The sequence below is a fragment of the Chlorocebus sabaeus genome, chromosome 14, assembly GCF_047675955.1.
Source record: "Chlorocebus sabaeus isolate Y175 chromosome 14, mChlSab1.0.hap1, whole genome shotgun sequence".
Lineage (NCBI taxonomy): Eukaryota > Metazoa > Chordata > Mammalia > Primates > Cercopithecidae > Chlorocebus > Chlorocebus sabaeus.
Window position 1 is genome coordinate 85,035,092 of NC_132917.1, and position 12,888 is coordinate 85,047,979.

Here is a 12,888-nt window from a genome sequence, read left to right on the forward strand (position 1 = left end):
CTTGTTTCCTTGTTTCCATGCTGGAAAGACATTAGGGAATGACAGGAAATCCAGTACAGTGAAGAGGACATGCCTCATATCAAGGGGGCAGCTGTTCACTGTGGTGTTACCATGAGAAAATACAGACCCAGTGCTACTAGATCTTCAGCACGGAAATCTTCCAATGTTTGAGGGCTGGCTGAAGTTTTTGTTAAATTTAGCGTGGCCAGACAAAATACATATGCCAGCTCGATCCAGGCTGGCAGTTTGCAAACCCTGCTGCAGGGTCTAGGCAAGGGCGGTGCAGTGGTGAGGTGCCCAGGCTTTGGAATCAGCCAGACTGGGATTCAAATCCCAGCAATACCAGTGACCAGCTGTGTGACCTCGACCGAGCCTTAGATACCTATACTCTAAAGCAGAGATGTTTAAAATCCTGCTTTTTCATACTATTTTGTCGAGGATTAAATAAGATAATACATGTGAAGTCCTAACTGCCGAATCTGGAACACAGTGTCTGCTCAGTAACGTGAGTCGCTGTCATCATCGCTATTCTAGTGGCAGAGATGAAAAATCAAACAGTAACATTCTCACTCACACTGGCCTTTAGCCACCTGGGCTACCTAAGCAACTGCCAAGGTTGACGTAGGCACTAACCCACGCTGTTCTCCACAGAGCAGAACAATCCCTGCTGAAGCTGAACCTCAAACACCCATTTTATTTTCTTCACAATTTTATCTTGGATGAGCTCTTCAGCCCCATAACCTACAAAAACATACAGCATTTTGATGGTGTGGAAAACATGGAATTCACAGCCTGATTTCTTTGCTTCCCCTGCCTCCTTTGTGTGAGGCTGGCAACCATTTTCAGGCTGGTAAAATTTTCAGGCTGGCAAAACTGGCACTCAGAAGGAGACTGTTTCACAAATGGAATAGTAGCAACAGACGGACCAGGGAGGTCATCTAGGGCAAGGTTTCCTCACTTGTGAGCCTACTCTGGCCCATCTCTATAACAGTCCAAATACTTGGCTATCCTCTTCTCATTGAGGATAGCCTCTTCTCATTGAATGCCTCCAATGACAGTGAACTGATCACTTCCCCCAAAGTAGCTCATTCCATTTCAATTAGGAAGTTAAGCATTTTTTTTGCTCTGCCTGGAAACTGCCCAGGTTTATGCATTTGTTCAAAGAATATTGACTGAGCACTTACTATATGTCAGGCATTGCCGTAGGTGCTGGGGATACAGTGGTGAATGAGACAGGTGAGGTCTCCCATTTTCTATGGCAGAACATAGACAATACACAAAGAAATGAATGTGTAACATGTTTACTTGTATATTGGTTAGAGATGAATTCTATGAAGAAAACTGAAACACACTAAAGGACAAGAGAATGACAAGGGTGTTGCTCTGTATGTGGGCCAAGGAGAGTTCTCTGAGGAAAGAGACACTTAAGCAGGTTCCTAAATGAAGGAAGAATGTGCACAATGCGTATGTTTAGACCAAGAAGAGCATAAATGAGGGCAAAGGTCCTATAGCAGGAGTGAATGGTTTTCTTACATTAAAGGAAATCTGGACTGGACTCTTTCTTCCTATCCATACAATCACAAATTTCACCGCCATTTGCCAGTTAACCATGTTAATCATCTCTCCCTGTATTGGTAGGATTAATATTAGGGCCAGGAGGCTTCCACATCTGTCTCTATCAGGTTTATCTCATCACATTTTGTTCATTTCTTCACGGGATCCAGTTGGTTTTGGAGCTTAGAGGTTCATCCTTCATAACATAATCATTATTCTATCTACATCCTCATTCCAGTCTCTGATAAAAGTGTCAAGTTGGACAAGTCTGAGGAATGAAGCCCCATGGCAAGCCTCCAAAGGCATCCCCCACCCCCACCAGGTTGACAGTCATCAAGACTTTCTTAGTTCCTCTTATTAGTTCTACATTTTCCAGAACATCCTTCTTGACAAAGAAAATGGCAATATCATTGCAGTTTAGTAGTTCAGCTTTGTCTATTCCATCTGTGAACAGTATAAAATCTGTTTCCAGCAGCAGGCTGAAATGTTGTCATGTGTAAGTGGCACTCCAAGTCATAAGTGAATAGGAGGCATGACCATGAATATTATTGACTGATACTACACTTGTAACTCGAGAGTTTCATTGTGTCTTCCACAGCCAGAATGCTCCCAGATATTTTGTGAGCATTCAGTAGACATTTATTGAATAAGTATGTGTGTGTTACATTAAGTATGTAGGAAAAAATCCCCAAATGAGATCTGAGTGCCTGGAATCACCAGGTTATAATATATCTACCTCATGGTGGTCCAGTTATCTAATGCTGTGTAACAAAATATTCTCAAACTTAGTATCTTAAAACAACTACATTTATTTTGCTCATGAGTCTGCAATTTAGGCAGGGACAACTCATCTGTGCTCCACTTGGCATTAGCTGAGGCAGTTTGAAGCTTCGAAGGCTCCTTCACTTGTGTGGTTAGTGGTTGATGCTGGCTATTGGCTCTGACCTCAGCTGAGGCTGTGGCTGGAATGCCAACATGTGGCCTTTCCTTGTAGATGCTTGGTTTTCTCACAACTTGGAGGTATCCTGAAAGAACGTCAGAAAGAACGTGGTCTTTTACGACCTAGCCTCAGAAGTCACAAAGGCATCATTCCTTCCATGTGTTATTCACTAAAATAAAGTCACTAAGGCCAGTCTGTACCCAAGAAATGGTGGGAAAATGTCAAAGAATATGAAGATGTTTGAAAACCACTGCCCATGGGACTGGCTGAGACATGAATTTGACCATTGTCCTTCAGCAATGATGCCAAAGAGGCTGCCTGCTGTGGTAGAGATGGGCCACAGGGTTGCACTGAGCAAGAATAAGGAATGTCTGTCTGCAAGTCCCCTTAAAGCTCCTTTGTTTGGGAGTCTTGCATACTCACTCAGTCACCAAACATATGTCTCCATAGCTATATTTAGAAGTCAACTCCTTTGTTTTCTCAATAAAGGGAAGTTGGAATGGAAGTTCACCATGGGTCCAAATTGGTACAATTGAATATTCCTACACCCAGGTCAATGGTGGGGCCTGGGAATGTATTACAATAATACCTAAACAATTATTGGCATTGCAACTGAAAAGATGTCAAGTGCCAGTGAAACCCTCCAAAGAGTCATTGTCTCTGAAAATCTGGATATTTTCACTTTCTATTTAGCAGATCCTTCAAGAGTGTATGGCAGAGACCACTCCAAGACCACCCAACCCTGCTTTCTTTCTCTCCTAGGGACAGCTAGACTATATTTCCCAGCCTCCTCTGCAGTTATGTGAAACCAAGCGAACGAGCTCTGGCTAAAGAAATGAGAACAAAAGTATTGGAGACTACTTCCAAGCCTGGTCCATAAAAACTCTAGTGTGGGCCTCTAGCCTTTCCTCTTTCCCCGTCCACTGACTGGATGGTGTGGACTTCAAGGACCTAGAGGAGAGAAGAGTAATAAGAGAGAAGGGGCCTGAGTTCCTGAGTCACTGCATAGAAAAGAATTGCCTGACCAGCAACATCAGCACAGAATGTTGCTGCATGAGTAGAAAATAAACTTGTAGGCCGGGCACAGTGGCTCACACCTATAATCCTAGCACTTTGGGAGGCCGAGGCGAGTGGATCATGTGAGGTCAGGAGTTCAAGACCAGCCTGGCCAACATGGTGAAACCCCATCCATACTAAAAATACAAAATTAGCCAGGTGTGGTGGTGCATGCCTGTAATCCCAGTTACTCGGGACGCTGAGGCAGGAGAATTGCTTGAACCCGGGAGACAGATGTTGAAGTGAGAGGAGATCATGCCTCTGCACTCCAGCCTGGGCTACAGGGCAAGACTCCATCTCAAAAATCAAAAAATAAAATAAACTTGTATTGCATTAAGCCACTTTGGGGGCTATGTGTTACAGTTATTTGCCAACCCTGCCTGTGAAGTTCCGCTTTCATTCAAGAAATGTTCACTACCCTCCCTCTCTTACCATAGGTGGAATATTTTTCCCACTCTGTTGATGGTGGGCTTGACCAATAGGATGATAGCAAACATGACAGTATATGACATGCTTTGACACTTTAACATTTCTACACTATCTTGCAGGACAACCCTCTTGCTATTCTGCCATTACCAAAGAATCAGCCAGAGGATAAGATACCTGTGGAGCAAACCTAGATCCAATCCAAAGTCTGGAGCCAAGCCCAGCCTGGCCCAGCCCAGCACCATCTGACCTGCCCATATAGGAACAAGAATAAATCATTGTTTAAGCTCCTGAGCTTTGGCTGGTTTGTTACAAGGCATATTGCAGCGGAAGTTAACCAATGCACTCATCAAATATGAGTGTGATATTCCAATGACGTTGCTATTTTAAGTATCCACTTGAGGCCAGGCACAGTGGTTCACACTTGTAATCACAGCTCTTTGGGAGGCCAAGGAGGGCGAATCACTTGAGGTCAGGAGTTTGAGACTAGCCTGGCCAACATGGTGAAACCCCATCTCTACTAAAAATACAAAAATTAGCCGGAGATGGTGGCACGTGCCAGTAATTTGGGAGTGCCAGCTACTTGGGAGGCTAAGGCACAAGAATCGCTTGAACCCAGGAGGCAGAGGTTGCAGTGAGCTGAGATCACACCACTGCACTCCAGCCTGGGCAACAGAGTGAGATCCGTCTCAAAAAAAAAAAAAAAAAAAAAAAAACGTATCCACTTGATGCCTCTTCTTTATCTAAGTTTATGCCAAAGCTATTTTATAGATGAAGAAACTAAGGAAAAGATTTGCCTAAGGTCACATAAGCCTAAGCTCTCTTCCCACTGTTCCAAACACACTGAAGGAAAGTGAGAAAAGCAGGTAAAATCAGGAGGGGAGAAGGGGGCAGTGGTGCTTAGGCTTGTAATCCCAGCACTTTGGGAGGTTGAGGCAGGCAGATGGCTTGAACCCAGAAGTTCGAGACCAGCCTGGGCAACATGCTGAAATCTCGTCTCTACGAAAATAATACAAAAGATTTGCCGCTAGTGTTGGTGCACGCCGGCAGTCCCAATTATTCAGGAGGCTGAGGAGGAAGAATCACTTGAACCAGGGAAGTCCAGGCTGCCATGAGCCGTGATCACACCACTGAACTCCAGCCTGGGTGACAGAGTGAGACCCTGTCTCAAAAAAAGTAAATAAATAAAATCAGGACCGAATTTAGGCTGTTACCACCAAATCCCACTTTAAAGGGCTTGGTAATACTTCACACTTGAAAAAGGAAAGGTCAGGACAAATAAAAGAATAACCAGCCTTAACTCCTGGGCTGGTAATTTATGGAACTTATTACCTAACGGTGTTGCACAGGCTGAAAATACAACTTTTCTAAGAAAGATGTGAATAATTGCAGTATACCACTCCTACAATGGGTTAATAAGAAAAACAAGAACGTTTGTAGGCATGTGGGTCTCTACTATCCTCAAGGTTAACTTCAAGGAGGAAACCCGCACCCGCTGATAACAGTGTTTCCAGGAGCTCGGCGAGAAAAAGAACACTGCGAGCCTTCTCGGGACGCCCTGTTCTCACCACAGCCCTTCACACAATGCATCTAACAGCATTTAAGGAGCACCCGTCACGCCAACGATCCTGCTGGAACCGCCCAGTTCAGGGAACATGGGACGACTGACCAGAGGGCAACCGCCCCCAACCTGAGCAAAGAGCGCTGGAACCCTATTTCTCCCCTCCCCTTCCCCCTCCCTTCCTCCCGCCCCCGCTCCCCGCTCCACTACCGGACCCTCGGCTCGAATTCTTTCAGTGCAGGACCAGCTTAGGACTCAGCCTCCCTAAGGAGAGGAAAAGTGGGAGAGGGAAGGGGACTCTGGAGGAGCAAAAGCAAGAGGCGTGGGGGCGACAGGGGTGGGGCGTCTCCTAGAGCAAGGACTGCTGCAGAGTGCGCGTGCACGCCCGCACATCCACACCCACGGCTACACATCATATCTGCACACGCACAAAACCACACACCCTCCCCAGTCGGTCCCATATCCTTTCTGCGGGGTGAACAGCAGATTCCCGGAAAGGGGGAAATGTAGCCGCAAAAGCAAACCCGGGGACCTAGCGCCCACCCTGGCGGCGACTACAGCCCCCACGCAAGGCACACTGTGAGCTGGGGGTGCCGGGCGCGGGAGAAGCCGCGCCCAGCCGGGCTGGCAGCCCAGCGGAGGGCGCGGCAGGGCGAGGAGCCGCCCGCGCTGCTCCCGCCCCTCGGGTGCCAGCGCCGCCCCTGCTGCGGCGGGTGAGGGGCGGGGCGGGGCGCGGCGTATATAAGGCTAGGGGCGGGCGCCGCTCTTTTGTCTCTTGCTGCAGCAACGCGAGTGGGAGCACCAGGATCCCGGGCTCGGAACCCGACTACACGGTGAGTGCGGCGTCGGGGCTGGGGGCCCACCTAGGGTGTGGCCGGATCCTGTGCACCGGACAGGCGCCCTTCTCGGACGGGACGCAGGGGCCGGCGACCACGCCCTGGGACCGAGAAGGGGGGTGCCGGACGCGCCCAGATCCTCGGCCTTGGGGCTGCTCGCCACGCCTTGGCGCGAGTGCCACGTCGAGAGGCGTCGGCGGGGAGCGCAGAGGGCGACGCTGGCCCCCAGCCCCAGGTCAAGCGCCTTCGTTTGCCCACTAGGATTGTTTTAAGAAAATGGCAGACAAACCAGACATGGGGGAAATCGCCAGCTTCGATAAGGCCAAGCTGAAGAAAACGGAGACGCAGGAGAAGAACACCCTGCCGACCAAAGAGAGTGAGTGTGCCTCGGTCTCCCGCGCCCCAGTCCAGCCCCTCACCCTGCTCTTCCTTGAAAACCCTCTCCCCCACCCCGCACCCGGCCGTTGCCCGCGGTCTGAGCGGCCCCGGCCACTCTTTCAGTTTCACAAAGCGCCTTGTCTCTCCCCAGCCCCAAGCTTCCTTCTAAATCCCCACACCTCGTGGGTGCCTCGCCCACACTGGGAAGCACCTCGGTTGCGGGTGGGGGTTGCAGCTCCCCTCCAGCGCCCGCTTCCCGCTCTCCACAGCCATTGAGCAGGAGAAGCGGAGTGAAATTTCCTAAAATCCTGGAGGATTTCCTACCCCCGTCATCTTCGAGACCCCAGTCGTGATGTGGAGGAAGAGCCACCTGCAAGATGGACACGAGCCACAAGCTGCACTGTGAACCTGGGCACTCCGCGCCAATGCCACCGGCCTGTGGGTCTCTGAAGGGACCCCCCCAATCGGACTGCCAAATTCTCCGGTTTGCCCTGGAATATTATAGAAAATTATTTGTATGAATAATGAAAATAAAACACACTTCGTGGCATGGCTGGCGTGGTCTGAGTCTCTTGGTTGAGTATGCGTGGGCAGTGCCACTGCAGCAAAGCCCCCTGCCGCAGAGGGGAGGAGGTGGGTCGCAGAATGGGCTGACCCGGAGGGAGTTTTTAATTTTGGCTTTACCTACTTCTCCGTAAGATTTCATGTCTTGTTAGTCGCTTAACTCTTGCTCGTAAGCAATCTGTGTAAAATTTAACCCCACTTTGTCCCCAAGTTGCTTTGAAAAATCCTTTTTCAAAAGAGCAAGGTTTGCTTTTGATAAGCTTCGAAAGCCCCACTGTTTCCCTCCGGCCTCCTAGCTGACTCAGAAGGGAACACTGATTTTAAAGTCTGGGGAGAAAGCAAAGACAATCTGGAATGTTGGAAATTGGGTGAGGTCACAAAGTCTCCGGAAGGCTTTCTTCTGGAGCTTAAAACAAAGGCGGGATCTAGGGATACAGCAACGGGAACGTCAGAACTAGAGGAAGCAACACTAGAACTGGGGGAGGGGAGAGGGGGAAGAGCTTTTTGTCTTTTAACCCTAGTTCAGAACCTCCCACAAAAGCATTAGCCATTAGAGGAAGTGCTAGGCTGAGCTGCTACCACACAGTGTTCAGCAGGAAGGGTGGGGATGTGGTGGGGGGTGGGAGGGAGGGCGGGCGAGAGGACTGGCGCTGGCGGCCGAGCTCCAACGGATGACACTTCAAACCCACCCGGAAGGAATGGGACCAGCCCAAGGGGGCCTGACAGTTGGGAACCTGGGGCTGCAGGTCATTCAGTAGCAGAAGAAACAGGCTTATAATGACAGGGGTGGAGTTTTCTTTAAGGAGGGTGGATAGGACACTGCTTAGTGATTTGTCCCACATTTTTGCCTGGCCCCAAGAGGCTGGACACTGGGTGAAGGCAGTTAATTCGAATGAGGTACGGTCCCTGTCCACAAGGAATTTAAAATCTAGTGAGTGAGATAGGCAGCCACAGCACACCAGAGTCAGGACACCTGGGCTTGGCAGGGAGACCCATGCCCAAAGACATTCTCTCTGAATTCCTATCTGCACCTCCCTCCTGGTACCTGGACACATACATCACCTCCCCCATTAGAGTAAATAGAGAAACAATCTTTTTTTTTTTTTTTTTTTTTTTGAGATGGTGTCTCGCTCTTGTCGCCCAGACTGGAGTGGGACGGTGTGATCTCGGCTCACTGCCTCCGCCTCCCGGGTTCAAGTGATTTTCCTGCCTCAGTCTCCCCAGAAGCTGGGATTACAGGCATGGGCCACCATGCCCAGCTAATTTTTTGGTTGTCTTTTTTTTTTCTTTTTTTTTTTTGAGATGGAGTTTCGCTCTTGTTGCCCAGGCTGGAGTGCAATGGCACGATCTCAGCTCACCACAACCTCCCTCCGCCTCCCGGATTCTCCTGCCTCAGCCTCCTGAGTAGCTGGGATTACAGGCAGGCACCACCACGCCCAGCTAATTTTGTATTTTTAGTAGAGACAGGGTTTCGCCATGTTAGCCAGGCTGGTCTTGAACTCCTGACCTCAGATGATCCACCCACCTCAGCCCCTCAAAGTGCTGGAATTACAGGCGTGAGCCACCACACCCGGCCGAACGATTCTTATTAATTGATACTGGTGACTCTCACAGTAGCCAGCACTTAGTAGACACTCATAAATGCTCACTGAATTGTAACTCAAGTATCACTTGGCCTCACCTGCTCCATCTTGGCCATGCTAAAGCCAAGCTGCTACCAGCCCTCCTCCCCCACTGTCTTGTTGATTCTATTCTGTTCTATGTACACATTGACAGGACCCAAGCATGGTGAACTTGTGGAAGTTCGGGGAAGGCAAATACCTTCATTTCCTTCCCTGAGCCCAGTTCAGGATGCAATCCTATTAAAATAAGGGGAAGTACAGTTAACCTATAATTGAAGCTATTGTTAGGAAGCTCTATATTACCCAGATGACAACTATAGGTCTCAGCCAGCTAAAAGAGTTTGGATATTGGGTTGCTGATTTCAGAGAAATTCAGAAGCTGTGTTCCTGTTCTGCTTAATTCAACACGCTTTTTTTTTTTTTTTCCAGAACTCGGTGCCCATCATTGTACTAGGCCTGTGGAGGCTATAAAAGACATGTGCAACTAACTACACAAAAGGCAGAATAAAATAAATGCTAAAGAGAGATTTAAGTAAAACCCTCTGGGAAAGTAGACAAAGGAGGGGTTAACCCTGGGACAGGGCGCTGCTTCATGGAAGAGGAACCATTTGAATGAAGACGTAGAGAAGTGAGAATGAGAGCAGGGCTTTCTCAACAGAAGGAGGAGCAAAGTATAGTGATACTACAGCATGTTCAGCAATGGGAAAGGTAAAGGTTCTGTGCAAACAGAAGCACTTCAAAATTACCCTAGCAGGTAAGTAGGGTGTGGTTTTTCCTATAGACAGTTGGAAACCACTGCAGATTTTGAGGGTTGGGGCAAAGTTATCTAAGATGTTTGTGATAGCATGTGGAAGATGCTGTGGCTGATACAGATGGCTATGTACCCAACCACTACCACCACTGCCACCACCATCACTGCCATTAACACCATAACCACCACCACCATCACAACCATCATCATTGCCACCACCATCACTGTGATCACCGCCATCACCATTGCCGCCACCACCACCATCACCATTACCACCATCACACCTCCACCACCACACCACTACCATTACCATGACCATTGCCACAACCTTTATCACCGTCAACAGCACCACTATCACCACACCACCCCATCCCCATTGCCACCATCATCACCACCACCATCGCTATTGCCACTATACTACCACCACCATCACCATTGCCACCACCACCATCACCTCCACCATCACCACCACCACTACCATTATTACCATCACGATTGCCACCACCATCACTACCATCACGATTGCCACCACCATCACTACCATCACTACTACCATCACCACCTCCACTATCACCATTACCACCATCACACCTCCACCACCACACCACTACCATCACCTCACCATGACCATTGCCACCACCTTTATCACCACCATCAACAGCACCACTATCACCACACCACCCCATCCCCATTGCCACCATCATCACCACCACCATTCCTATTGCCACCACCACCATCATCTCCACTATCACCACCACCACTACCATTATCATCATCACCATTGCCACCACCATCACCACCATCCCTACTACCATCACCACCTCCACCATCACCATTACCAACATCTTCACCATCACCACCACCATCACCATCACCACACCACTACCAACAACAATAACAACATCAACACCAACACCCACACATCATCTTCTTCTACCCTGCCTATGAAGAATGGCCAATGAAAGACCAATTTTATGCAGATGTCAGTCAATCAATGAGCTTCAGAGGACTTAGTGCAGGAAATGATGTTTGAGTAGTATAAATTTAAGGCACTTTGGGGTTCAGCACTATAAAAATTTGTGAAGACATTTTGTTTTGTTTTGGTTGTCATAACAATTAGGGGACAGTATTGGCAGTTCATAGGCAGAGACCAGAAATGTTTGACATTCTGAAATGCATAGAACAATCCTACACATCAAAGATTTGTCTCATGAATGACTTTGTTTTAACTTTTTTACTGTATTATAACGTATATATGGGGGCCTGGTGCAGTGGTTCACACCTGTAATCCCAGTACTTTGGGAGTCCAAGATGGGCAGATAACTGAGGTCAGGAGTTCGAGGCCAGCCTGGCCAACATGGTGAAACCCCATCTCTACTAAAAATACAAAAATTAGCCAGGCATGGTGGTTGGCGCCTGTAATCCCAGCTACTCAGGAGACTGAGGCATGAGAATTGCTTGAACCCGGGATGTGGAGGTTGCAGTGAGCCAAGATCGTGCCATTACACTCCAGCCTGGATGACAGAGTGAGATGCCATCTCAAAAACAAAACAAAAATTTAAAAACCGTATATATGGAAAAACACACAGAAGTGTACAGTTTGATGAATCTTTGCAAACTGAACACACCCTAATGCCTCCCTCCAGTCATATACCTATATGTGTTCTAATAGCATGTATATATTTTGCCTGTTTTTGAATGTAATGTAAATAGATGCATGACTTCTATTCATCTAGGTAAAACATCTCTTTATATGAGTCCAGCAACAACTAATTTTGCTCAATTTTACTATAGACTTTATGTGCCAAGAATGTAAACTATCATGTAATTGAGGGATGCCTTTTTCTTTTTTTAACTTGCAGCTACACTAAGAATTGATCACCATTGCAGAAAATCATTTCACTAATAGAAATATCCTCTTGGTTTCTGAATTTTTTCATACAACACAATTGTATCATGTCCATCTGAAGCTGCTGGATCATGATAATATTACATATAAGTGAAAACATGCATAAAGTGAAGACTACTTCTTTATATGCTAGAATATTGTTGTACCATATTGTGTTCGTCAGCTTTTGATAAGTTATGCTGCAGTAACAAAAAACCCCAAAACCTCAATGGCTTACAACAACAAAAATCTATTACTTGTTTACAGTACATATCAGTTACTGCTCTGCTCCTGTTCCACATGTCTTTTTCATTCTGAGAGCCAGGCTAAAGGAGCAGTCCCTATCCGAGACATGCTGTTGTTAATGGCAGAGCCGTGCGTCTTCTCAGATGTGGCACTTCCATTCACCTTACATTGGTCAAAGAAGCACTGTAAATTGCAAGTCATCAGGCTGGGATGTATAATTCCATCGTGGGGAAAGCAGAAAATAATTAGAACTCGTTATATATATATATATATATATATATATATAAATAAATGTATATGCTTTTTTATAAATTACCTTTATTTTACCTTTATATTCTGGTTAGGGCTTATATTTATGTTTTTAATGTGTGTGTAGGGGCAGGTTATATTATCTTTGATTTTCATTTCAGGAAAGAGGACTGTTATAAAATACTTTATATGTAAGAAGTTGGTTCTGAAGGGTTGGGAACCAGTGGTCTGAACCAATCGTGGTAATTCCATTATCTAAGAATAAGGGTGGGTTGTGATTCTGGCCAAGGAGACCCAAGAGGAAGCCTGTTTACAGGCTTCTTGGAAGACTGTGTTTCCTTTTCAAGACAGGCATAAGTACGAATGTGGTGATGTGAGAATATGACACATGAAAGATGACAGTCAGCTGGGGGAAATGCTAACATGATGAGGGTGGCAAAGATTGAAAATGGAAAGAATCTAGGTCCTTGGTAAGCCCCTGAGCTGCTGAGTTTTCCTGAAAGTGCCTTATCTTTTAACTTTTTGTTATGTAAAACAATAAATTTTTCTTACATTTAGGAAGTCTATGGCTGGGTTTTCTGTTACTTATAGTCAAAGTATTCTAACAATGATCAGCTGGAAAGAGAAGAGTTTAACTGCAGAAATACTGGTTAGTAGGACATTATAGTAGTTCAAACAAGAGGTAGTGAAAACTTTAATCAAGGAAAGACCCTCCCATATTAGTATGCTGGCAAATATCTAATAATCATCTCAGTTCTGGGTAGAGGTGAGGAGCAGCTGATTTGTAGCATTTGCTGATTTCCATGGTGTAAATATT

At 46.8% G+C, this 12,888-nt stretch overlaps 1 protein-coding gene across 1 annotated transcript; it reads left to right on the forward strand.

Annotated features, from left to right (window-relative positions):
- The first annotated feature begins 6,265 nt into the window (after window positions 1-6,265).
- Window positions 6,266-7,301, forward strand: TMSB10 (thymosin beta 10). Its single transcript, XM_007970038.3, has 3 exons — window positions 6,266-6,370; window positions 6,635-6,749; window positions 7,021-7,301. Exons 2-3 carry the CDS (start codon window positions 6,650-6,652, stop codon window positions 7,053-7,055), a joined length of 135 nt encoding a protein of 44 aa, XP_007968229.1. The 5' UTR covers window positions 6,266-6,370; window positions 6,635-6,649; the 3' UTR covers window positions 7,056-7,301.
- Window positions 7,302-12,888: the final 5,587 nt, after the last annotated feature.